The sequence below is a fragment of the Zingiber officinale genome, chromosome 5A, assembly GCF_018446385.1.
Source record: "Zingiber officinale cultivar Zhangliang chromosome 5A, Zo_v1.1, whole genome shotgun sequence".
NCBI classification, from domain to species: Eukaryota; Viridiplantae; Streptophyta; class Magnoliopsida; order Zingiberales; family Zingiberaceae; genus Zingiber; species Zingiber officinale.
Window position 1 is genome coordinate 111,637,017 of NC_055994.1, and position 27,196 is coordinate 111,664,212.

The 27,196-nt window shown below is 35.9% G+C and overlaps 1 protein-coding gene across 2 annotated transcripts; it reads left to right on the top strand.

Annotated features, from left to right (window-relative positions):
* LOC121981390 (LRR receptor kinase SERK2-like) lies at nt 1-25,642 on the top strand. 2 transcript variants are annotated; one of them, XM_042533878.1, is made up of 12 exons: nt 1-159; nt 1,062-1,189; nt 16,971-17,103; nt 17,252-17,323; nt 21,354-21,497; nt 21,585-21,656; nt 22,050-22,115; nt 22,202-22,272; nt 22,396-22,536; nt 22,802-23,143; nt 23,686-24,080; nt 25,119-25,642. In XM_042533878.1, the coding sequence occupies exons 2-12, from the start codon at nt 1,123-1,125 to the stop codon at nt 25,431-25,433; spliced, it is 1,818 nt and encodes a 605-aa protein (XP_042389812.1). In that variant the 5' UTR covers nt 1-159; nt 1,062-1,122; the 3' UTR covers nt 25,434-25,642. The 2 variants fall into 2 exon arrangements, with proteins under 2 accessions (XP_042389812.1, XP_042389813.1); XM_042533879.1 differs by lacking the exons at nt 1-159; nt 1,062-1,189 and adding an exon at nt 15,386-15,404.
* Nucleotides 25,643-27,196: the final 1,554 nt, after the last annotated feature.

The following is a 27,196-nucleotide window of genomic DNA, read 5'->3' on the forward strand; positions in this document are numbered from 1 at the left end:
AGACTGGGTGTTGACTGTTTTGGTCGAGGGTTTGATGCGTGTCGTCTTTGGTGTCTCTCAGTTCCTCCGTCTCGCTCTGAACCCAACTGGAGCAGCTGGAGCTCCAGTGGCGAAGCCGATCTTCGTCGTGCTAGTGATGGGTGGTATCTCTTTGCCAAGGTCTGCCCCTTGTTCGGCATCTTCGTCGATCTTCCTTTTACCTTTGATTTTATCTTTTTTTTTTTACTCTCGGAGTCCGCATCCCGGATGGGAATTCTGAAGAACTGTGTCTTTATTGTCCTTTTTCACTTTTCCTAAACTACTTTTACAGGATTTGTGTGTGTGTGTGTGTACGCTTTCAAGGGCGAGGTAACGCGCCGATCGTTTCTGCACTCTCTGGGAGCATTTCTTTTCTCGAATGAAAAAAATTCCCAATCTTACTTGTTTTTTCATGGTTTTTGGTCGAAAGCACTGCGGAGAATAACTTTACCCTGCAATTTCTTGGTCGTTTCGTTTATTTAAGGCCAATTAAATTGGATGTATCATAAGTGTTGGGGTATCTGGGTGGTTGGAAGAGTTCTAATTAAATCGATTGTAAAACTTCTTTTGAAACTTCAACAGGATGATAATTTCATTAATCACCCAATTAGGTGAGAAATCACAAAGTAACAAGGAGAAAGATAAACAGTTGAAAGAAGACAACGTTCAAATTTCTCCCAAATTGTGGTCGCATCCATCTTGCAAATAGATACTCGTCTTTACACAATTGTCCTTCATGTATACCAAGGATGGCCTTTCCCTGCGAGTAAGCCTTTGGTGCGAGATAATCACATTTTTCCAAACCTTTTACCTTATCGACATGCATCTCTTGCTATCTTATTGAGTTGTGGATTGACGTTCTATTTTATGTGACCTAGAATTTATCTGTTGGCTCACTTTTCTATGCATCTATTGCTGTTTTATTGAGCTGTGGATTGACGTTATTTTTTTATATGACCCAGAGTTTATCTGTTGGTTAATTTTTCTGACTAAAGCACATTCATTTCTTCTATAACTTGGAAAACTGAACCTCCTTCTTATAGGGCTTCTGTATCTGACTCCTACTTGATTAAATGAGCAAGGGGCAACAACTTGTCAAGAAATATGGTGGTTGTTTATCTATTCTGTATATTTATGTTTTTGCTGTCCAGAGTTGAATCCGATCCGCAAGGTACTCCACTTCCACTTCCACTTCCACTTCTAAAATTTGCATATAAGAAACATTTGCTAATCTAATTATCTTCTAGTATTATATATATATACCGTGTGACCTAGAGCTCACGGGTTTAAGTCTCGGAAACAGTCTATTGCAAAGTAGGGTAAGATTGCGTACAATAGACCCTTCCCAGGACCATATATTGGTAGGAACTTTGTGCACTGGACTGCCTTGTTTATCACACACCATATATATACAGATCCGGAAAGGTAGATAAACATCTATGTCATCTAAGTGTTTAGTGTTGATCTGATTATCTTCTAATATTAGTGATAAAATATACAAATCAGAAAAGGTAGCTCTTCATAAATGAGAAAAGATATACATCCATGCCAATATTTATTATTGATCTGATTATCTTCTAGTATCAGTGATATATATGGATCCCAAAAGGTAGAGCTTTATAAATAAGAAAAGATATGCATCTATGCCATCCGAGTATTTGTAGGACCTAAAATAGTTTTATACATTAGTAGAGTTAACAATTTTTTTCCTTTTGGATTATTGATTTAATAATAAAAAAAATTTCATTGCCCTTAGATTTAGAAAGTTATTTTCAACGTACTGGCAATACCTCTAGTTTACAAGATGGTAGTCAAACTATGCTTTGTTTATTCCTGATTTTTTATCAGGTTCTCTTGGTGATTTACCAAATTATGCATCATAAATGGAAATTATCTGTTTGTTTGGAGATAATAGAAAGAGGGGGATTTTCTGCTTTCTTTATGAAATGGATAGAATTACTCTTAATTTATGCTAGACATACTTTAAGGATTTGATCTTATTTCTCTGTTGTGTACTAGTGTTTCTTTACATTTTTGAATGATTCGTTACCAATAAATCTCGGAGTGTATGACATCTAGAATTCTAGCTTCCCTTTTGACACTCCAGTATTCTGGTGACTATATATATATATATATATATATATATATATATATATATTATATAGTTGTTTAAGTAAAGGGAGAGGGAGGTTGCTTGGGTTGGTGCAAGAGTAGAGTGGAGATAGAGAGATAGATAATCTCTAATACCAAGTTAAGAAAGAAAGCTTAATATTTATTATATTCTAAATGGTATTACAATCCATATATTTACAGATTTCTAAATAACTAACTAAACTTTTTTATCAGTGTGGGGGGTTTGAATTCATATAATGAAATTGTTAGGAGGGTTTAAATAAAGTTTAAAATTTCCACCCATTTTAGAGTTTTGGCTAAAAACTAAAACGATACTGTATTGGAACAATATTGTTCTATTTTAGTTGGCACCAATCATTTCGAGGAGGGAAAAGAAGGAAGGGGTCTTAGTTGCTATTGGTCGCTTCGTGTAGTAGTTGTTGACATGAGGATTGATGAAGAATCAGAGTCCTAAAGAGGGTGAATAGTGCCTTGACATAAAAATGAAAAATTCTTTGTCTCTTGCATTTGCTCTTGTGTCTGTGATAACCAGCTAGAAGGGGTGGGGTGAATATTGATCTTAACTTGTAATTAATAATTTTATACTCTTGCTATGAGCTAGCAAAGTCACATACGGTTAGCACAACAAAAATAACACAATCATTGTATCAAACACTCACAATCTCAAATACATGGGCCTTTAACGTGGTTTGACAGTTCACCCTTGTGCTCCTACATCCACAATGGATCAATCCAGAAAGTCTCTAAACTTCCTCCTCGATGGATCAATCCTAAAAATCCCCCTAATCTTCTCCTTCTGGATTAACTACCGGAAGTAGAAAAACCTCTTACAAGCATAAGAAGATTATAAGGAGTACAAGAGGATGCTTAGAGGAAATACAAGGCTTTCAATAGCTTTAACCAACATTATTTTGCAAACTTTGAAGCCTCCACCTGCTTCGTTTCTAACCTTCAAAACCCTCTTGTAAGTGCTATCTTCCACCAAAGATTCAACGGGCTGCAAAACAATAGCTCCTTTTCTTTCTACTTTAGCAATCAATTGATTGGATCTTTCTATCAATCAATTGCCCCGTTGACTTAGCGATTGGACACTTAACTTGGCTACTAATAGAAACATTATGTTCGCTTGCTCTTTTGACACAATTGACAAGCGGTATTTACCGTTCCGCCTGGAAACTGGCACCGCAAGTGCGACCATTTTGAGCGCGTCATGCGCGCATGTCACGCGTCCTGGAGGCGTTGGCAGACTCTTTTGGTGGCACCAAAAGCGTCCCACGGTACTTTTGGCGATGCCGGAGGCGTTGCAGAACTCCTCTGGTATCGTTGGAGTCATAGGACTCCTCTGGCGTCGCGGGGGCGTGGGCGGTGCGGGCGGCACGGGACTGTGGGCGCCGCGGGCACCACGAGTCGTTGGCATTGCGTATGTGGCGGTTCAAAATTAATATTGAGATTTAAATAATTTAAACAATTCCTAGGTATGATATTTTAATATGACTTTCATAAATCCTTATTAAATTATCCCAATAAAATATAAAAAAAATATATTTAAAATTTTAAAAATAATAATAAATTTTATTAATTAATATTCTGGAATTATTTTTACTTTTTATTTTTTTACATTTTATTTGAAATTTTTTAAAAAATTCTAAAAAAATTAAATTTTTTTTTATAAAAATCAAATTTATATTTTGATATTTTTTAAAATTATTTTATATATATTTTTTACTATTTTAATGTTTAATTGATATTCTTATTTTTTTTACTATTTTAAATACATATTATTTAAATTAATAATTAATTAAATGAATAAATAGTTAATTTATATAATTATTATATATAGAATAATATTTTTTTTATTAATTTATATAATTGTGCGTTAGAAAATTATAGAGTTGACCTAAATATAAATAAAATATTATATGAACTAATGTTTACATATTCATGCCACTTATTAGTAAGATAATAATATATTATGATATATCAATTTTAATTCGAGTTATTGATAAATCAACTTGCTTTAAAGAAAACTATATTTAATTATTTTTTCTACTAATATTAAGTTGTTCAATAATGGAGAACTTATATAAAATTAATATATAACTTATTTTTAAATTATACACAATAAACATATTTATCTAATAATTACTATGTATAAATAAAAAAAAACCAAAACGTATCGGCACAGTACGATACAAAACTGAAACCGTATCGCTCTAGTCTGAGACCGAAACCTCGGCACGGGTCGAAATTTTAAACTTTGCTCGAAACACTTTGAGACATTGGGTTACATAGCCACTAGTCAACTGATCTTTGATACTAGTCAGCTAGTAACCATAAGTACAGTCACCTTGAAGGTCGAGTTGCTTATGTTAAGTTCGGCCCTCGTTCCATTGCGTAGAGGTCAATTAACACTCACAATTCACCTGTCTTACCATCGTAACTAGACTTTCCTCTTCGGCCATCTCCACCAGGTTACTTGGTCCCTCAAATGTGCATGAGCCCTCAATTTTTTTCACATGCCATCTTCACCTCTTCACCTATGTAGTTCACTGCCATTGGCTATCATCCTTGCCGCTTTGATGTTTGTCGTCCTACAGTCCCTTGGTCTGCCTCATCTTACCTTCTTTGAACTCTACATACCTTGTGCCATTGACCTTCTAACTTGGCTACGCCAAGTCATCATTGCAAAGTTGCTCGAACACCACCTTAGTTCTTTCATCCTGTGGTTCCTTAAATGTCCCATACCATCCTTCTCTGATTTATTCAGACCTCTTAAGTCACTAAGCATGCTACCTTGTCATGTCAAGCCAACATCTATATACTTGGCCTCGTTGAACTATGAGCTCTCCAAGTTTTTTGTGTGATCCTACAAGACCCTACACACTCAACCACACATATCAAAAATAACACAAACCTTAACTTAAATCCTTTACCTAGACATCAAAATATAAGGTCTTATTGGAGCTTGATTACATCAACAATCTCCTTTTTTTATTTTTTATGTGCAACAATTTATGCAAGTTAGAGAAGCTAAAAGAATATCAAAACACATGCACATGCAATGAGTGCAATATCATGCACCGAGACCTACATGTAGGTTCCCCTACATCTATACTCCTACTAAAGTTAGGAATTTTTCTAAAAGTCACCATTAGAGGGGAACAAGGTTCCTTTAAACCTTCACCAAAACCATTGGCACGCCCCATGGACCATTCTAGTATCCCTGCCTTGAGATCCAAAGACCATGGGTTCCACTTTGGCACATGAATCTCTCTTAAAGCTTCCAACCATAGTCATCTTCCTCAGCCAAATACCATTTATTCTAGATGGCTTCGTCGTACCATAATCAAATGTCACCTTGGCATATAATGGTAGCTTGGTCGTTGGTGGATTATGCTTTAGGCATTGCCTTCCGAGCACATGTTTCAACTCTTAAATCCATTGGTGAATCTTTTAAGGTTTTTCTCTACATCCATAAGCTTTACTTGGTTCTCCAATTCTAGCTTCTGCATCCTAGAATCATTTTGTCCTCCTTGGACATTCCTAAATCTATTCCTATTTCTAGGCATGTGTCTACCCTTCTTGGGTTTCTTGTTTAAATTTTCTTATACTTTTTCATTCCTAGGTAAAGCAGTCCTATCATGAAAATTCTTTCTAAAGTTATCAAACATTACAACCCTAGTCCTATCATTATATCTAAAGCCAAAAATTATGTATAGATAAATGAATAAAGTTATACTCCAATGTATGGAAGTATTCGTATTTGAATTGAAATTCAAATTAGGATTACCTTCCCTTTTATTTTTGGAACTCCCCCTTACATAAGCATCCATTATTCCATTTCCTTATTTGCTTCTTTTTCACTCCCCCTTTTTGAGCATTTCGTGTGGTAGTAGTAGTGGTAGTGATTGTAAGTACGCCGGGTTAGTTTTGATGTTGATCAACAAAGTTAAGTTAGGTCTGTGTGTTTGATGCCTTATGTCTAAGTGTGCAGGAACGTAGGAACACAAGAAGTCGAGCGGAAGACGCAGTAGGTGAGAAGGATGACACGGGAAGTAAGTAGCAAGAGAAGTTGTTTTTAATCATGGTATTGTCCTTGCTAAGTAAGTAGTAAGAGAAGTTGTAATTTGAATTTGCAACTATTCACCCCTCTTTAGCCATTCCACCAGGACCAACAATGACCTCTCTTTCCACACGTGAAGCCGTCAATATGGTTCTTCTTGGCTTTCTTTTTCCAATAACTTAGGTTAGAATTTAAACCAAATTCAATAAAGTTTAGAAATTTCCTTTACCTTTTTAGTCTCCTCTTTGGCAATTGGACACCTATTATGATAGTATCTGTAAAGAATAGGTGGCCGGCTAGAAGGGGGGTTGGATAGCTAGGTCACCCTCAACTTCTTTTCTTCTCTACAAAAGATTAGTGCACACGCGGAAATCCAACTAACTAATGAAAACAATAAAGAAAGAATACCAAATCGCTAACAAGCTCGATGTAACGTGGTTCGGAGATTGCTTGCTCCTACTCCACGGCGTGTCCTTGAGGTGGACGAGCCCTTGATCCTTCGGTGGATCAATCTCCGGCAATCTCCGGCTAGAGCTTTCTCCTTCTCGGTGGAGCAAACCTCTCACAAAGGATCTCTTCCTCTTTACAATGATGAACTTAGGTTTAGGAGGAAGAGAGTAGGCTTGGAAGCTTTTGGGCAATGACAAGGAGTTATTCAATAAGCATGAGTAAATGCCTTCAAGCCCCAAAGCTTCCCTTAAATAAGAGGAGAGAGTTGATCATCATATCAACTCATCTCGGCACCAGTGCAAAACCATCAGTCGACTGGTGTTACCGTTAGAGGTAGCCAACGGCTATTTTCCAGCACCAACGGTCATTTACCAGTCGACTGCTAAAACTAGCAGTCGACTGGTGCAGTCGACTGCTAAAACTTGTAGTCGACCGATCCACATCGATCGAACGAACAGAACCATTCTGTTCGTGCCCAGTCGACTGCTAAAATATGCAGTCGACTGCTACAGTACTACTACAGTACCGCTACAGTAAACCCTAAAACTTATGTTTTTACTCCGAGTACAATCTCTCGTGCACTCGTACCCTCACCCTTACGACTCTTTTGACGCTTTCTTTGCAGCTTTAACAGAACCTTCAAGCATACTTTCTTTGGCTCTCGTCCCTCGGATGCATTCAAGTCTGCGGCTCGTTCCCAATGCCATCCTTCGCGTATGCCTCGAAATTGCTTCCCTCGGCCCTTGTCCTCGCTGCCTTGTCCACGGTCCCTCGGATGCTCCATCCTTCAGCGGACCCGAAGCCATCAACCTAAGTTGCATGTGTATCCTGCGAACCTGCACAACTCAAATACACATATCAGATACAAGGGTAAACCTAACTTAAACTCTTTGACACATACATCAAAACTATGATTGTACCGATCAAAACCTAGGTCGATTGCACCAACAGTATCTCCTTTGATACCCATGACACACAATGTGCTCTTTCAACTTAGCATCGATGGAGGTACTCGGTACTTGGGCTTGTTAGATTTCTTGCTCAATTGTGTTGGACCCATCTTCTTTCCTTGAAGAGGTCGATGACTCCTCACTACTCATCCAGTGTAGAAGATCTAGAGTCCTCATTTACTTATTCAATGCTTGGGCCTTTAATCTCTTTCTCTTCTACCACTTGTGGTGATTCAAAATTTTCCTCTCTTTTCTCTACTTCCTCTTCAATTTCCTCATCTTGGACTTTTCCCATTCTTGAAATTCTCAAGAACACGCACTATTTGACTCTAAAAATCTCATGCCTTCTCACATTCTCCACCTATCTTGTCTAAGATCCTTTTAGCCACTAGTGAGATTAGGGATTCCCAAATCTTCTTGTAGCTTCATATAATTCAATTTGGTACTCCATCCAACTTCTTCTAATCTTTTTTCTTTCTTTATTTCTAGGCTGTTGATTCCCCAAAACATGGCAATACTTCTTCCATGGTTGATTATATAGCAATGCCTTATCAATTCCTTCTAAAGCTTGAAATCTTCTTGGTATGATGGAATCTCATGGTCCTTATCACATGATGATTCTCCGCACACCATTCTATCCATTTTTCACAGTGGTTAGTTCTTTTGAGGCAACCTGGATTTATATTATTTGTTGGGATTACTAGCTAAAAGGAGGGTGGGTGAATGATGCTTGTAACTTGTAAGTTATTAATCTATACTCTTACTACAAGCTAGCAAGGTCATATACGATTAGCACAATGGAAATAAAACAAGCTTGCAATTAGATAGTTCACCCTTAGACTCCTACATTCGCAGCCTATGATCTGTTAGTGGATCAATCCCAGAAAGTCAGCTAAGTTCTTCCTTCTTGGTTAACTACTATAGGTGGAGAAAGCTCTTGCAAGCACAAGAAGATTGCAAGGATTATAAAAGAATTCTTTCAGGTATTACAAGACTTCTAATAGGTTTGACCAACACTATTTTGTCAACCTTAATAGCTGTCAAACATTTCTTTTATAGCTTTCTAAACCCTCTTACTATAAATGCTATCTTCTGCCCAGTAGTCCACTACGTCGTTATCAGACTGTTGTCACACAATTGTTGGTACAGGGAGCACTGGACGATCAAACCTACATTTTGATTATGACAAATAGTCCAAAGTTAAGGTTACTTATTGTCTAACAAGGTTGAATGAACTTGCAGGAAAGTCCTAAGTGTTCTTAGGCAAAAGTCTTAGTGGATTCTAGGCAGGTGGAAAATCCTAGAGGGAGGTAACCCTAGGTGGTGGAAAGTCTTAATCGCGGTTAGGCAAGACGAAGTCTTGGAGGGTCGAGCACTTTGGGCGAAATCTTAGAGTCGGGGACTCTAGGTGAAAATCCTGGTGGTCGCGGATCAGGTGGAAGTCTGGACGGGTCGTGGAAAGGGCGTTCAGCATGAAGACTTGAAGTCTAGGATGCTGAGCAAAAGTCCAAACGATTGTGGAGGACCGATCTGGCAAAAGGTAAACTCGCCAGAGGAGTAGGTGAGGACGCGCCCTCTGAAGAGGGAACAATAAGCGTCGGTTCGACCTAGAGTTTCAACGAAACCCAAAGTCAGAATCGGAGAGTCAGAGACTGTCAAATTTATATTATATATATGGTTTATTGCCCGGACTAACTTCGTTTTGCAGGAAAAAGCAAGGCTGGAAAAAACTGATCCGGGTGCCCGGACCAGCCTCGCCCAGGGCGGGCGGCAGGCGCCCAGGCGGTTCGGGCGATCGGACTTGGTCCAGGCGCTCGGACCCGAAAACTCATCCATAAGCCTACATGGAGCACGTCGATTGGTCGTGACACGTGGTCCAGACGTCTAGAACAACCTATGTAAGTAGAATTCGACCGGGAGCTTGACAACAACATTCAGAACGACTTCTGCACTTGCGCGTTGCTCCGATAAGGCCTCTACGACGTCCAAAAGTTCCAACAACGACTCTGCTGAAGTTTTCATCCTATCAAGTCGTCGGTATTTTTAGTTTTCTAATTACTTGTAATTGTTTCAAATTGTACTTGTAATCTTTACGATTGATTAGTGATTACCCATCGAAAGTACTCTCACGTGCGGGCCTTGGAGTAGGAGTCACCACAGGCTCCAAACTAAGTGAAGCTTGGTCGTGTTAGCATTGTTTATTTTTCGTTTCTATCTTTATTCCGCTGCATTTTACTTGACTGTTTTAAACGAACGTGAAAGTCACAAGCGCTATTTATCCCCCCCCCTCTTTTTAGCGCAACAATCCTATAACAAGCCCTTTTGCTTTCTATCTCAGCAATCGATCAGCTGGGCTAAACCATCAGTTGACTGCATGTTATGAGTCGACTTCCCACACAACTCAACCATGAATGTAAATATTCTGTTCACTCGCTCCTCGAATACAGTAGACTAGCCAATTGATGGTCCATCAGTCGGTTGGTCAAATCTTAAATCCTATAACACTTTTGGGTATTGGATTTCTCAGCCACTAGTCGATTAATCTCCAATACTAATCGACTGGTAATCTGAGTAAGACGACCTCTAAGGTTGAGTTCTCTTATGCTAAGTTCTATCATTGCCCTATTACGTTTAGGTCACTCAACACTCACAGCTTGTCAGAGTTTTACCATTACAGTTAGATTTCGTCCCTTAGCCATCTCTTGGTAGGTTACCTAGTCCCTTGTATGTGCATAATGTTGGTGCAGTGGACTAGAGGGGGGATTAAAGTTAGAAGAATCTCTTGCTATTTGACAGAGCAAGGATGCAATATTAATTCAGCAGTTATAACATTAAAGAAGAATAAAATAAAAGGAAATAAGGACGAAGGCTACAGTGTTTTATTTGGTTACAACTTAGGTGGTTGTTAATCCAAAGCAGATGAAAGCTCACTAAAATTCTCTTTCGTTGAAGGCGGAGAAGCGTCTTATACTCTTTGATAGCTCAGAAAGATACTAGGAAATGAATACAGAAGTTGTTAGGTGGTCTTTTTATATCTTTTGGAAAATCTTATCCGTGACTTGGAGGCGCCTTCAAGTAGATCCAAGGCGCCTTCAATCGGTTAAGTTTTATCTGCTGAAGATAAAACTTTATCTTCGGCTAACGGGTGTTGAAGGCGCCTTCCATGAGGCATTGAAGGTGCCTTCCACAAGGCAGATTAGCCTTTAGCTGGTCTTCTTCATGTGGATGATGCTTCGATTATCCGGAGTTGAGCTCACCTGAACTCAACTCTGGTCTTCTCCTCGAGCAGGCTTCCGCTTCGACTTCTCGTCTCTTGGAAGCGTCGCGCACTTCCTTCTCGTCTGCCAGTGTACTCTTCCGTAGCATCTCGTCCCTCGGATGCATTAAGTTTGTCGACTCCCTTCTCGTGGCATCCTTCTCGATAGCTACGTCTTCCGCTTGACTTTTGTGTTCCTAAGCTCCTGCACACTTAGACATAAGGATCAAAACACCATAGGCTATGGAAGACGCCTTCCACAAGGCATATTAGCCTCTAGCTGATATTGTTCGCATGGGTGATGCTTTGGTTATCCGGAGTTGAGCTCACCCGAACCCGTTTCGGCTTCTCGCCCCTCTAAAGCGCCGCGCGCTTCTTTTTCGTCCGTCGGCGTACTCTTCCGCAATACCTCATCCCTTGGATGCACCGAGCCCGTCGACTCCCTTCTCGTGTCATTCTTCTTGCTAGTTGCATCTTCCGCTCGACTTGTGTTCCTAAGCTCCTACACACTTAGATACAAGGATCAAAACATCACAGGATCTAACTTAATCTAGTTGATCATATCAAAACTTACTCGGGATACTTACACATAAGTCCTCGGTTCTTCCACTTGACCCTTTGTTGCTCTTTTTTTTACGGTCCCTCCTTTTTGGATGTGCACAACCTTATCTGAACTCTATGGACCTTGGTCATTGAGCCAACTTGCCACACCATGAAATCACTCCTGAGTTGCTCCAACATCACCTTAGTGCTCTTGTCTTGCAGTCCCTTGGATGTCTAATATCATCCTTCTTCGATCTCTTCAGACCTCCAAACCGCTGAGTATGCTACCTTGGCCACGCCAAGCCAATATCCAAACACTCACCTTGTCGAACCATGAGCTCTCCAAGCTCTGTGTTCATGCAAGTCTAGTTCCTACACACTCAAACACATATTTAATACAATACAAAGTCTAACTTGAATTTTTTGCCCAAACATTAAAATCTAAGAGCACAGGGCCATTTGGATCACAATTACACCAACATTTTCTTATGTAAGGTTAAATAATTCGTTAGCGTTTTTTATTGTGTTGTGTATTTATTTAAATTAGAGTGAACTCAACGGAATATTAATGAGAACAAATATGAGACCCAGATCATACTCCGTGGCCTAATAATTCGTTCTGTGGATCAAGCTTGAATTTAGAGAAACCGTACAAGGAGTATTTTCTTTAAAGAATATGAAAATTAAAAACATAAAAAAGATATTACTAGAGAAGCCTCTCTATGAATTGTGTTTGAGGTCCACTTTCCTATGTATTTATTATAGCAAGAGAGCATTATTGCACATTCAGATAATTTCTAGCTAATTTGAGTCAACTCAATTTGAAGTCAATCAACTGAAATTGTTTAAGAAAACCATATAGACTAATATTAGAGTCAACTCAAATTCGTTTGAGTTAATTTAACTAGATAAGATCGCAAGCTTACCTACCAACTACTGCCATCTTCAGTTGAGTCAATAAGGTTTCAGTCGACTCAAATCTTGTTCAATGGACTCAAACTATTTTAGTCAACTAAGTTGATCGATTCAATGAGGTTATATATCAAAAGAACTTTTAGCTTAAATTAATTGACATTCTAATTTACTTAATACAAATAGAAAGCAAAGGTTTTTTCAAGTATAAGATTTTAATTGATTTATTAGTTGACTTAACATACCAGTCAACTCTCTGACTCAATCTTCAAGATTTTGCTTAACTTACACCCTATAAGCACTCACAAACTTCAAAGATTAATTAAGTGTGGTTATAAATTATGACTAGGACACTTCCTTAATTAAAGGCTTTCAATCTAAGCATAACTAACCCGAAGTTTTGGACACACAATGAGAGTTATAATTCATATAATCTCTCACAACTCATTTTTTTAGGTGCTTTCTTAGCCACAAATTTATGTTAACTAAGAGTACAACTCTCATCAGGACTGTAGTCTCTTAGATGTACTTCCATATTGCATCCTTTGTTGGGTCACTTATGTGGTCCACCGCTTGTAGTTGTCGAACCAACTCCATGCTCCCTGTCTATGGTACCTCAAATGTCACATACCATCTTTCTTTGATCTCCAACAGACCTTTGAGCCATCAATTCAATTATCTTGACTACGCCAAGTTAACAACCACGGCTCAAATTTGTCGAGTCAGAAGTTGTATGATCTATATGTGCATCCTGCTAAGTTCTGCAAACTTTATGCACATGTCAGAAACAAACACAAACTTAAACCCTTCGCAAAACACATTAAGACACCTTTGTTGAACATGACCACTTAGGGTATAATTGCACTATTACTAGGAGGGGAACAAAGAAGAGGAGGATAAAAAGGAACTTATGCACCTGAAGAAGTTCCTTGTGAATTGGGTAGTTCAAACGAAGGAATGAAGGCTTGTGTTTTAGCATGGATTGAGTGAAGAAAGAAGACATGTATGAAGGTCAAAGGTAGAGGAGGAAGATGTGAATGAACAAAGGTGGAAGAAGAGGCGGAAGGCGTGGACGAAGGTGGACAATAGCTTACCTTGAAAAAGTCTCATCATAGAATTGGAACCCTAGTCTTGTTCATTCACTGGTAGAAGAGGAAGCTAGTTATGCTTCTGTCTCTCATAGATGCTCATGGAGGAGGAATCAATTCTCATGGTCATGCCTCATGTTATTTTGCATTTTGGTGTGAGTTCGGGATGAAGAGCAGCACACTTGACACCTCAAATTAAGGGTTTAACATTGTTTACCCCACCCCTGGTGAGGAATAGTCTCACGTCAAATGTGATATGGGAGCACCTCCTGATTAATACCAAAATGGAAACCTAACTAAACTAAAGATGAGGAAACTAGGTTAGGTGAATATAACATTAAATAATTTTAGATTAGGCTATCATATTTATTCTTTCTAGCAATAAGTTCTTGCTTTTACCCCCAGCAGGCATATAACAATAAAACAAGATTCTAATGGCTCTTCATCTTTTTCTAATTATGATTCCAGAAAATTCCTAATTTCTCTTCCCTCTTAAATCGATATAGGACTTTCTTTGCCTATGTTTGTGATTAGTTGGATACTCTGCAATTTAGAACTTGCACGTTCTACTGCAATGCTGTATTTTTAGAGTATGCTTAGAAGTTATTTACAAATGTTTATAATCCCCGTAGTCATATAAAGCAGGTGCAAAGCACATGTGACACATTGTGTGACTTGTTTAGTTAGTGAGTTATTTCCTTCTTGGAGTAATGTGCTCACTAAATAAACCAACTGTTGAAAGAAAGCTCCATTCTTCCAACCTTGATGCTCGTAAGAAACAAGCAACAATACAATGTTTGGACTTCAGAAGGTTGTTTGTGCATATACGAAGTTTATATGCATCTATCATTTTCAAATGTTAAAATATAAGAATATCTGTTTTTCTATTGAACATTTAGTCTAAACTTCAAAGTTTATTTAATGCAACACAAGCAACTGATAATGGTTGTTATGATGCAAGGTAAATTCACATGCCTGAGCTGACTATCACATAGTTGTCCCTTTGTCCGTAATCTTTCAAAAGGAGAAGAATTTTTACATTGAATTTGTGCTGTATTATCAATTACATGAATCGAATAATGTTGGAAGAAAGGCTTCACCTTCTAAAACTTGGTATCCATTATACTAGCCTTTCTATAAATTGTAAAATTAAAAACTGCAATATTATTATGTGTACAATTAGATCATAAATCGAACCAGTTTACTAGACCGATACCAATGAAAACATTTTTTTTTCCTTTTTTGCATGATTCTTCTCCAAGGAAACTCTTAGCAAGTTCTTGCCTTCTTCATTTAGTTGGCTATTTTGATGAATATTGAAAAAAAATTATTGTCATCTTTGTTCTGGTCTTCAAGGTTCACTAGCTTCATCATAATCTTTGTCTTTGGTTGTCCCCTTAATAGATAAGAACATATTGCAAGTAACTGTAATGTGGAAGCTGTCTTCATCTCAACTATGTACTCAATGTCTGAAAATGTGGTGCTGAAGATGAATGATGTGGCATTGAGAATGGGTGCAAGTTTTGGAAAAGTCTCTAAGGCTCATAATAACATAGCAAGTGTTACATGTTGAGGATTGGACTAATGGTTTAGTCGTTTGGCAAGCATTAGAATCAATTATTTTTTCTCCTGGTATGAGATATTGGAATGGCCATAAAAGGTTTAGTGGAGTTTTTATGGGTTTGTTCAAGCTATTGAATGTAAAGGCATAATTTTCTTGTGTTGCAGACTCGTGTGATTATTATTCAATGTAATTTTTCTCCTAGAATCAATATGCATCTATTTGATTGGCTCATTCAAAACTCTTAGTTTTGTGGAAACAAGTAGATATACATAAATAACTACGAATCAATACATACCATCATATGTCTTAGTAAAAATATTATAATCAAATATTTAATTCAATTTGTTTCATTTGGGATCCTAAGGTAGCGTGAAGGATTCGGCAACTGGGACTAAGGCAGAAGCATGTTGAATGATTTTTAAATAAGGCAAGCAACCTATGACTCTTCTTGAGTAATACATATTTGGGGTCTTAATGGTTCTATGGTAAGGAGAAGGGTCATTAAAATGACTTGGAACTTTGATTGCCACATTGTTAGTAGTGTGATAAACTTTTCCTATGGGCCTGAATCAAGGATTCAATGGGCTCTTTTGGGTTTAAGAATTGGAACTCACTTGTAGGCTCGTTAGAGAGGAGTCACTAAATTTGGTAGGGGTTATCTCTTGAGGTACTAAGATTGGTATCATTCTTGGATTTCAAATTTCCTCACTGAGTTTGAGACAAGTCATAAAGTGACTTTTCTGAAATTGAATTCTTTTGACTCACTTAAAAATTCCTTAATTTCTAGAGGGGTGACTAAATACGGGTGAAGCTCGAGACAAGTAGTGACTTTTCTGAAATTAAATTCTTTTGACTCACTTAAAAATTCCTTAATTTCTAGAGGGGTGACTAAATGAGGGTGAAGCTCCAATTGTTGTCTTGAGATACTGTCATCATTGTTGGATTTTTCTTTTCCTTGACTTTTAGGTTTATGTAAAAGTGGGGCATTTTTTATTATTTACAATTTTTTCTGGCAAGGTTGGGCATAGTGCTTCTTCCATTGTGTTTAAAAGCATTTATCTTCACTCTTTCATCTAGTGTGAGCGAGAGAGGTTGTCCAACCAGAGTATTCAAGTATGGAGATAACTTTGATGGGAAAAATGTCACACCAAATTAATTTTCCTAGTTTGTTCATTCTGGCCTTCATGGATTTCAGCTTGTTCTCCATTTTTATTTGGATATACTCACACTTAGCATATACATTCGGTATTTTCTTTCATCTTGAGAATATTGCTATGAGTTAAGGTATGGTGAACTATTTTTTGATCACACTACAAAGCCTTTTTTTGTGATAAAAATCAATTAGATGCTAATTATCCAACAAATTAAACAAAAAACAATTCTCAGTAAAGAAACCACGGTTACATGAGGATGATATGGACCACAATAAAATGCACATAGATTAATCATATTTTCTACATCTATTAGTATTTTAATACTATTCGCATATTCCTCTGAATATGTGTTGTGTATCGGGTGACTCCATATGGCCCAAATACACTTTTTGAAACCTTGATAAAATGTGTGCCACGCTTGTACTAGATCTGCCTCTTTATTTATGATAGGATTTTGCTTAGAGGTATAATAAAATGCCTGTGCGATTATAAGTCTAAATAAATTCTCTAGAGCAGCTGATGGGGCTGAGGTTATATTCCTTTTTTCTCCTAAGAATTGAGTTCCTTTTGAGGTATTATCTATTGGCTCTGATATTGCTTGTTAATCTTTCTTAGACGTTGATGTCATCAGAAATGGTCCTTATAGTACAAAGCTCCAAATTTGTAATTTTTCATGCTAGAATTTTACATACATTTTCTGTTGGTAAATGTATTGGTTAGTGTTGACAAATGATGATTTGAAGCTTACTAGAAATAATATGGTTGGTTCATAGTGTTTCATGACCTTATTTACTTCGTTGAATTAGTTTATGGATTGCAAGGAATTAATATGTTTTCAGGTGATGCATTATATGACATGAAAATGAGGTTAAATGCCACTGGGAATCAGCTTAGTGATTGGAATCGAGATCAGGTCAATCCTTGCACATGGAACTCTGTTATTTGTGACAGTAACAGCAATGTCATTCAAGTGTAAGTCATTTGTTGTTCTCCTCTTCAAGTTATATGATTTGTATTATTATGTAGATTTTATGAATCAGTTGCAATGAATTGTAAGTTTCATCTGTTTGCTGTGTGTTTATGAAAGGCATATTCTGTCATTGTGATTTTGTTACCTCAGAACATTGTCTTCAATGGGATTTAATGGAGTTCTGTCACCAAGAATCGGAGAACTTCGATATCTAAATGTTTTGTAAGTATAGTTTTACCAATATTTTAGTTACTATGTAACCAAACTATTTTTTATCTTTCTTCAATAGATTTTGCACCAAAGAATTTGTTTATAGAATTTCTTCTACACTGTACAAATTAGTGAAGTCATTGTTTTCAACTTCTCAAACATGCTATGATTGCATTGTATAGTTTGATGCTCCTGCTAAGTGATGTTGTTGAAATTGGCAGGTGTTTTGATATAGTGTTTAGCTACATTCTGCTTGAAACAGACACCATCACCATGATTGGGTTGCCAAGTCCTATAGCATCATTTTCTTGTTCCAATTCCAAGGATATTTAATTGTAGAATGCAATTGTTACTATGATAAATTGGTAACATAGAGACATTAGATGGCCTATTTATTATTCTTCTAAATCTAACCACTATCAATAAAGGATATAGAAATTTCTAGCTACCTTAAAGCAGAATGCCGTAGGAGGCACAATTGAGGCTTTTCTGTCTGTACATACTATTGTTAGTTACTTTTTATTATTATCATTAGTTTTTAAGTTTTTACTGCCTCACACATTTGAACAATGTTGTCTGTCGACACATACAGCTCATTATGGTTTCCTGTATAGAGTTCATGGCATGCAATAGCTGAAAAGTAGTTGGGGGCATCAATGGCTTATTATTGTTTTGATAGGACAAAATACTTTGTAATTAGCCAATGAGTTCAAAGTAAGCGATGGCTTTGGTCTACATGAACTTGTGATGCAAATATCAAAATGACAAAGATCATATCACATAAGAACGATAAATAATATAACAACAACCAAACCTTATCCTACTAGGTGGGATCGGCTATATGGATCCTTCTATGTCATTGAACTTTATCCCTACTATATCATTATTTATATTTAAATAAATTTTATCTTGTTTTATTGTTACTAATGGAGTCTTCTTTAGTCTTCCTCGTTTGATGTACACATTTATGTTTTACATCACCTAATTAGAGTATCTATTGATTGTCTACGTATATTTTTATACAATTTTAAATGTGTTTTCTTTAATTTTTCCTCAATAGATGCAATTTTGACTTTTTTTCTAATATTTTCATTTCTTATCTTGTCCATCTTTGTATATCCATACATGCATTTTAACATCCTCATTTCTGCTTATGTGCTCGAATTATAGCCTAATATTCAGCTCCATATAGAATAGAAGGTCTAATCACAGGTACTTTACAGTCACAAAGAACACCTGACGCTCTGCTCCATTTCAACCATCTTGTTTGTATTTTATGTAAGACATCTCACTCGATCCATCTATCCTTTTGTAAAAATGATCCTAAATACTTAAAGCTCTACAACTCATCATCTTTTATTTAAACAATTGTCTCATTACGTCTGATATTACTAAACTTAAATTTTATATATTCTGTCTTTACTCTACTAAATCTAAAACCTTTTACTTCTATCATTTCTAGTTTAGCATTTATTTCTTCACATGTCTCATCTACCAAAATAATGATGTGTCTAGTGAGTTCGTCATGATTAATGTAAAAAGATATTGATCCTTGATGTAACCCTATATTTATCGGAAACGCTTTGGTCAATCCGCCTGAAGTTTTCACTCGTATTATTATATTCTTATACATATCCTTAATTAGTTCAATATATGATTTACTAATACCTCTCTTTTCTAAAATTCTCTATATAATTTCTCTGGGACTCTATCATCGATTTTTCTAGGTCGACAAATACTATGTGTAAGTCTTGCTTCTGTTCCTGATACTATTCAATTAGTTGTCAAAGAATATATATAACTTCTATTGTCGACATTAAATTATCTAAGTTAAGTTGTTCACCTAAAATACCTCTTCCCTTTTATTTTCTCATCATTTAATAGTACATTTATCTTTAATATATCTTTTTTGGATAAGATCTTGTCTTACTCTCTCTTACTTTAGTTATTTTGTAAATATCTCTCTCCTCCTTTTGTATCTAATTTTTAATATAAGCATTTGTAGATTTTATTTTTTTTGTTTCATTCTACAACTCATCATCTTTTATTTAAACAATTGTCTCATTACGTCTGATATTACTAAACTTAAATTTTATATATTCTGTCTTTACTCTACTAAATCTAAAACCTTTTACTTCTATCGTTTCTAGTTTAGCATTTATTCTTTCACATGTCTCATCTACCAAAATAATGATGTGTCTAGTGAGTTCGTCATGATTAATGTAAAAAGATATTGATCCTTGATGTAATCCTATATTTATCGGAAACGCTTTGGTCAATCCGCCTGAAGTTTTCACTTGTATTATTATATTCTTATACATATCCTTAATTAGTTCAATATATGATTTACTAATACCTCTCTTTTCTAAAATTCTCTATATAATTTCTCTGGGACTCTATCATCGATTTTTCTATATCGACAAATACTATGTGTAAGTCTTGCTTCTGTTCCTGATACTATTCAATTAGTTGTCAAAGAATATATATAACATCTATTGTCGACATTAAATTATCTAAGTTAAGTTGTTCACCTAAAATACCTCTTCCCTTTTATTTTCTCATCATTTAATAGTACATTTATCTTTAATATATCTTTTTTGGATAAGATCTTGTCTTACTCTCTCTTACTTTAGTTATTTTGTAAATATCTCTCTCCTTCTTTTGTATCTAATTTTTAATATAAGCATTTGTAGATTTTATTCTTTTTGTTTCATTCACTGTTTTCTTGGTCTCTTTCTTAACTATTGTATATATTTTTTTAAGTTTTCCTTGTTCTTTTATATTGTTTGTTTTTTTCCTTCACTTTTTCATGTACTTTCTCATTCCATCATTAAGATTTTTTATTTAGTGGTGCATCACCCGTTGACTCATAGAGTACTCTTGGCTACTTATTTTTAACTTTAATGTCATCTTATTCCATGTAATATTCGAGTCACCGTGTATTTCTTCTAATACTTGATGTCCTACCCCCTCCTTAAATATGTTTTATTTTCCATTCTTTAACTTTCACCATTTAATTTTAGGAGTTGTGCAAATTTGCCTTCTATTGATACTATGCTTGAGGTGCATATTCAACACTACTAATCTATGTTAGGTGATTAAGTTTTTTCGAGGGATGACCTTACAATCTTTATAAATTTTTCTATCTTTCTTTGTAATCATAAGAAAGTCAATTTGTGACTTGTTATTCCCACTGTAGAATGAATCCAATGCCAATTTCTGACACAAAATAAGTTTATATAAATTATATTGAAGTATTTATTGTTCTTATTTATCGATCACATAAGAACAAATAAATACTTCAATATAATTTATATAAACTTATTTTCGGTCAAAAATTGGCATTAGATCCATTCTCCAGAAAGGTTGTATCATATTGTCCTTTTGCATAATATTTCTTCCATCACATGGTTATTCTATTGTGATCTGCATGTTTTGTGTACCTTGTGTTGGCGTTTGGCAAAAATATGATGGCAAGGTTGACTTCTCTAAGACTAATTGGACGGTGAGATTGGATGTTTACCATTGGAGATTAAGAAAATATCAGCTATACATGAAAACTTCTCAAGTTAACCATGACAACAACCAAAGGTTTTCTTAGCCATCAAGCCAACCTGCCAACTCACTCTAAAGTATCATGTGTATGCCAAATTCATGTAAGCAGACAGCTTTTTAATATACCAAAACTGAACACCCACCTCTTCTCACTGACCTATGTGTGTAAACATTCACACAAAGTATGCAGACTATCCACTAACAGGAATTTAATAGTTTCAATTTCAAGAGTAATAAAAGCAGAGTATCGGGCAACTGTTAAGATGATAAGAGATTAATGTAAGATATGAAGCTATTAGGAACTTATATGAGACCTTTTTAATGCATGAGAATTGCTAGTTTTGTTGCTAATAAGTATGTCTCATTGTACTTGAACGTTGATCTGAATTACATAAATGTTTTTGTTACTTGGTAATGATGATGACATCTTTGAATATTTCGCTTGATAATGAGGTATCCTCAGATTATTTGACATGTAATTGTGCAGGTCATTGCCAGGTAACAAGATAACCGGTGGAATACCAGAACAGTTTGGTGACCTCTCTAGTTTGACCAACTTGGATTTGGAAAATAATCATTTAAGTGGAGAAATACCAGCTTCCCTTGGCAAGCTTTCTAAGCTTCAGATATTGTCAGTAGGATCATAAAATTTTCTGATCTAAATCTTTTAAGTAGACTTAAAGACTTGCCTTAATTTTTTTTTATTGTCATTATTCAGGATTCTTAGCCAAAATAATCTTACAGGGAACATTCCTCCTTCCCTCACAAATCTTGGTGCCTTAAATGACATGTAAGTGTTATTTCTCACACAGACAGCAACTGTAGCTGCTGGAATCTTAGAGATACTGTTCTCTTTTTTTTTTTAACCCTATGACTGAATTTCTATAAAGAGTTTGTACATGAATGAAAGGATAAATCAAAACAGCAGCAGTACATAGAGTACTGGGAGGAAGCATAGTAGCTGTAAATATAGTAACATGAAAAGAAAATACCTGGAGCTTGGCTTCAGAATTATAGAAAAAGGAACAATTTTTTTTTTTTTTTTGTTATTCAAGTGAAAACACATAGTTGCAATACATAGTGTTTTATTTTTCAACATGAAGTTTAATGTGCTTCTCCTATTGTTATTGACATATTGCCATTATCTTTCACATAACATTCTACTATTGAATTGAATTGACAGTCGCCTAGCTTTCAATCATCTTTCTGGAGAAATACCTGGAGAGCTCTTTCAAGTAGCTAGATACAAGTATGAATAATTGTGTGTAAACTTTTGAGCTTGCTCTTTACAATTTGAAACCATATCTATGTTATTTATTTATTTTCCTTGTGCAGCTTCACAGGAAACAATCTGAACTGTGATATAAATTACCAACACACTTGTGCTTCTATCATGCCTGTTCAAGGTAAACATTTTCAATAATTGCTTCTGGACTTAGGGTTCCATCATCTGTGGTACGTAACTATTTGAAAGAAAAAATTATTTTGCCTCGTATTCAAGCAGCTGAATATACTTTTGGTCTTGGTAGGAAAATCCCAAAATTCAAAAGTAGGAATTGTGCTTGGAATTGTTGGAGCTGTCATATTATTGCTTGTTATGGGTGTCATATTTTTCTTATGCAAGGGGCAGAGAAAGGGTTATCAACAAGAAGAATTCGTTGATGTTGCAGGTTTAATACTTTCTTACACCTGTTTCTTTGGTTTTTGATAGAACCTTTTGCAAATAAATTTTGTTTCATGTTAACGAGCCATTAACTATGCCATGTTTCTTTCTTGTGCTGTACATTTGTTATACTACTTTTTTTTTCCTTGCTGAAACAATAACATCCACTGAATTAAACATCTTGCAAATCAGAACTGATATTTATAGAATCAAGTACGTAAATTTAATTATCAAAAGTTTACCTGATTGATTATTTTACATATGACATGCAGGTGAAGATGATCGCAGAATTGCTTTTGGACAGTTAAAAAGATTTGCTTATCGAGAATTACAGATTGCAACTGATGGATTTAGTGAAAAAAATGTCCTTGGCCAGGGTGGTTTTGGAAAAGTATACAAAGGAGTGCTTCCAGATAGCTCTAAAATTGCTGTAAAACGATTAACTGACTATGAGAGTCCAGGTGGGGAAGCTGCTTTTTTACGTGAAGTAGAGATGATAAGTGTTGCTGTCCACAAAAATCTTTTGAGGTTGATTGGCTTTTGTACAACACCGACAGAACGTCTTCTTGTCTATCCTTTTATGCAAAATTTGAGTGTTGCATACCGGTTACGAGGTAACTTTCAGTTTCTACTGTAATCTATTCTGGTTATCTCTCTCATGGCAGCAAAGCTAATAAAAGAGCAAAGGAACATGAATTTAACTAATTGTTTGTCAATTTATGCATCGACTGTTTTTCATCTCAGTTTAATGACCATATCTTGGGTCCTTTAATCTGGAAAGTTAAAATTTCTACCTTGGACTTTCATTGATTCATAATTTTTCTGTAAAGAGTTTAACAGATATCCTGCTAAAGAAATGGGCAAAGCAATCTAACATTTAGTCTTGGTTCTTCTTTGTATTCTTGCATTAAGTTCTTCCCATGGCATTCCAATCAGACTGATTGGTGCTAAGCTAAGTGGTAGCCATAGAAGGTTTAGGAATTGATAACCTTACGGTATCCTGATTGAAATGACAATTTTGTTATATGTACTTGATTTAAATTTATGTATCTTATACTTGTGATAAATAGGAAATTATGTTTTAGCTGCCCATTGATCACAATGCTAACTATGTTCTGCAATTGATATTGAAGGTAATACTGTTAAATAATTGCAGAATTTAAAACAGGGGAGGCAGTATTGAATTGGCCAACAAGAAAAAGAGTGGCACTAGGTACTGCACGTGGATTAGAGTACCTTCATGAACATTGCAGTCACAAAATAATACACCGCGATGTTAAAGCTGCTAATATCTTACTTGATGAGGACTTTGAGGCTGTAGTAGGTGATTTTGGGTTAGCAAAATTGGTAGATGTGAGGAAGACATCTGTGACAACTCAAGTTCGGGGAACTATGGGTCACATAGCACCTGAGTATTTATCCACCGGAAAATCATCTGAGAGAACTGATGTTTTTGGTTATGGAATTATGCTTCTTGAACTTGTCACTGGACAACGTGCAATAGATTTTTCACGCTTGGAGGAAGAAGATGATGTTTTATTGCTTGACCATGTAAGCTTCATTATCTTGGTAAACATAATTTATTTATTTATTTCAATTCAATAATTTCTATTAGCACAAGAAATTTTTGACAAAGTAAAATAATCCTCTATTTTTGTAGGTTTAGCATCACCTCATGATTTAATCTTCTGCTTGATGCAACAAAAGTTACACATCTAAAACTCCTTGTAGACATCTTCCAAGAGAAAATTGCAACATGCATTTATATTGGATTTTAAGTCTCCCTTTCATATCCAACTAATTATTTTCAAGTATTGTGAACTAGTTAATAAAGTGTTTATAGGTTTCAACCTCTAGAGAAAGTAAACTCAATCTCATTTATTTTTTTGTGGGAGACCTTTCTGGTAGATTGATCCACCCTTTTGTATATGGGTCAATCTTTTCTCTAGTTTTAAATGCAAATGTGTATTGGAAAGGTGACCTTGTTCTATATTTGTCTATAGAATTCTATGTCCACTTGATTTTTGGGCTGGATGTTAAGGTTATGCAGTTAGTCTTTTCTAGCAGCTTCTATAGTAATTTCCTAGTTCACCGTATAGACAAGATCATTTTTAGTTTATGGATTCGTACATAGCATTTAATTAAGTCCTTACTCCTATTCACTGTTCTATGATCCAATGTTTCTAAATTAAACTGATCAATGAACTGATGTGGACGCTGATTCTACAATTCAATTGCCAATTCTTTGCCTAGATTGAATTAGAAAATGTAATTAGTAAAATTAGGTAAGCAGAAGTTAACTTCTGCTAGTTCTTGTCCCTTGCCTCCTGGTTTAGGCCTTGAAGTGGACTTTGGTTGGTACAAGGTTCGCTGACTAACCAATTCAGTTGGCCGTTCTGATTTTCTAAGTATTGTTTTGCTATGATGCCAAAACTCTTATCAGTTTCCTATGACTGGAAAATTTATCAATGGGCATTAGTTTTGCATGACAGTCAGTTCTAGGCTACTATTTCTAGTTTAAGATGAAGTAAGAAGTTAGATTGTTAGTGGTTTATTCCACCTTACTGCAAGTTTTATTTTTCTGCACAGGTAAAGAAGTTACAGCGAGAAAAGCGTTTGTCTGACATTGTCGACAGAAATCTCAATAATGAATACGATGGCCATGAAGTCGAAATGATGATCCAAGTTGCTCTTCTTTGCACCCAAGCTTCACCAGAGGACCGCCCAACAATGTCCGAAGTGGTGCGGATGCTTGAAGGAGAGGGTCTTGCTGAGAGATGGGAAGAGTGGCAGCAAGTCGAAGTGACCAGAAGGCAAGAGTATGAAAGGATGCAGAGAAGGTTCGACTGGGGAGAGGACTCTTTGTACAACCAAGATGCAATTGAGCTGTCCGGTGGAAGATAACACGTAAGATGTAAAGTAGGGAGGAAAATACTCGTCTACATCCAATGCAAGCTGTATTGTTGAAGTCATTTACTCTATTTCCTCAGCGTTTCAAAATGGTTCTTGCATTTTGTACAAGTTCAAGATGTTCTGGCACTTGAATTGCCATTTTCTCTTGCATCAAATTGCCTCGATGGAAAAACCAATTTGGGTCATGGTTTATTCACACATATCTTTGCTCTCCCTGCGGCATGGTCTGTGCTGCTTAATTTCCTATGTTTTAGCCATGAAATTGAATCGATCAAGTTATTTTTCTTAGCAAGGCTTTCATATCTGACCTGCTCATCTCTATTACCCTCTTTGACCGTCTTCCAGAGCCTGTACTTGAGTAGCAAAAGGTTGATAAGCTCCAAGTTTGATTTTCATTTGAATCCATATTAATCCTTAAAATCAGTTTGGCAACTATGCAAGCAGCAGTTCAAGGAATCAGTCATTGTTATTTGGTGTTCAAGTTTCATTTCCAAGCTAAATAGAAGAAACTATAGGAAGATCTCTATTTCCTCGATCGAGTTTCATTTCCAAGCTAATTGTAATTGTAGGTTTCACCTCTTATAGAAAGTCCTATCAATTTCGGAATCTGAATCTATAGGAAGATCTCTTGATTTGTCAAACCTAAGCATAAAAGAAAACCATCATCATTTGAGGAAAAAAAAAGTAAATGTTGCAGTGAGGGAGGAAGGAAAAAAAAAAAGAAAAATAGCTAATAAGGAAAAAAAAAATCTAAATTAATTAAATCACAATTAAATTAATATCAATTTGAAATAGTCCCGGTAATTATGCCAAAAGCTTAATATGCGAAATCTGCAAGTGCACAACTATCGTCAAGTAATAAAATATCGTCCACTAAGACTGTAAATCGAGTACCAACTCAAATCGTGAAACAAACTATCTAAATCAATCGAAATCAAGAGAATCGTGAGAGAAAGAAAACATTGATGGAGGAAAATTGATTTTGGGAAGTATTTCTAGGACTTTGGTTTCACCATAATGAACATTAACAGCCTAATATAGTTTACTCTTTTACTTCATTATTGAAATGCACGAAGATGATCTATCACGAGGCATCCAATATATTCTTTTGGAATAATATCAATGTGTCTATCCAAATACAATGCTTACTTTTAGGTAATCTTACAAAGCGATCATTTTCTCAGGGAGACTCTTATGATGCTCACAGTCTCCTAGGTGCTATCTCCTACTTCGTGACATTGAATCGCGGTAAACCCATTAAGTTCTGTGATAGCTGATGCTCTCGAAAGGTTTTGGATTACTTTCATAAATAAACTTTCAAGTTTTAATTTTTATGGGTTGGAGAATTAAGTTCACCTCTTGGTCCTTTCCCACATCCTTGTTGTATGAAAGCACATGTGAGTTTCATAGTCATGTACGGATAATAAAGCCGGATTAAGAATCAACACATCATGTGATAAAAAGAGATAAACTAACATAAAATGAATATCAACAATGCATCAGACTACTCTCTCATCCTATAATTAGAAGAACTACTCCAAAGACATGGAAAGCAATATTCTACAACTTAAATCAAAGAGAAAAGGGAGAAATAGCCCAATCGTCTTGTGTGTCAGTGTCTTCGGATGAACTCCAAGCTCTCGAGAGGATGGAATACAGACAACTCCTTTGAAATGACGCTCTCCAAAGGTTCCTTATCACAAATAAACCCCTCTGATGCCTCAACATGAGACACTTGGGTGCCTTTTAAAGTC

Bases quoted from the DNA above. Each gene is read 5' to 3' on its own strand.
- LOC121981390 (XM_042533878.1), top strand. From the start codon at position 1,123: ATGGTGGTTGTTTATCTATTCTGTATATTTATGTTTTTGCTGTCCAGA. The intron at 1,190-16,970 runs GTACTCCACTTC...ATATGTTTTCAG, and splicing joins AGTTGAATCCGATCCGCAAG to GTGATGCATTATATGACATG. The intron at 22,273-22,395 runs GTAAACATTTTC...TGGTCTTGGTAG, and splicing joins TTCTATCATGCCTGTTCAAG to GAAAATCCCAAAATTCAAAA.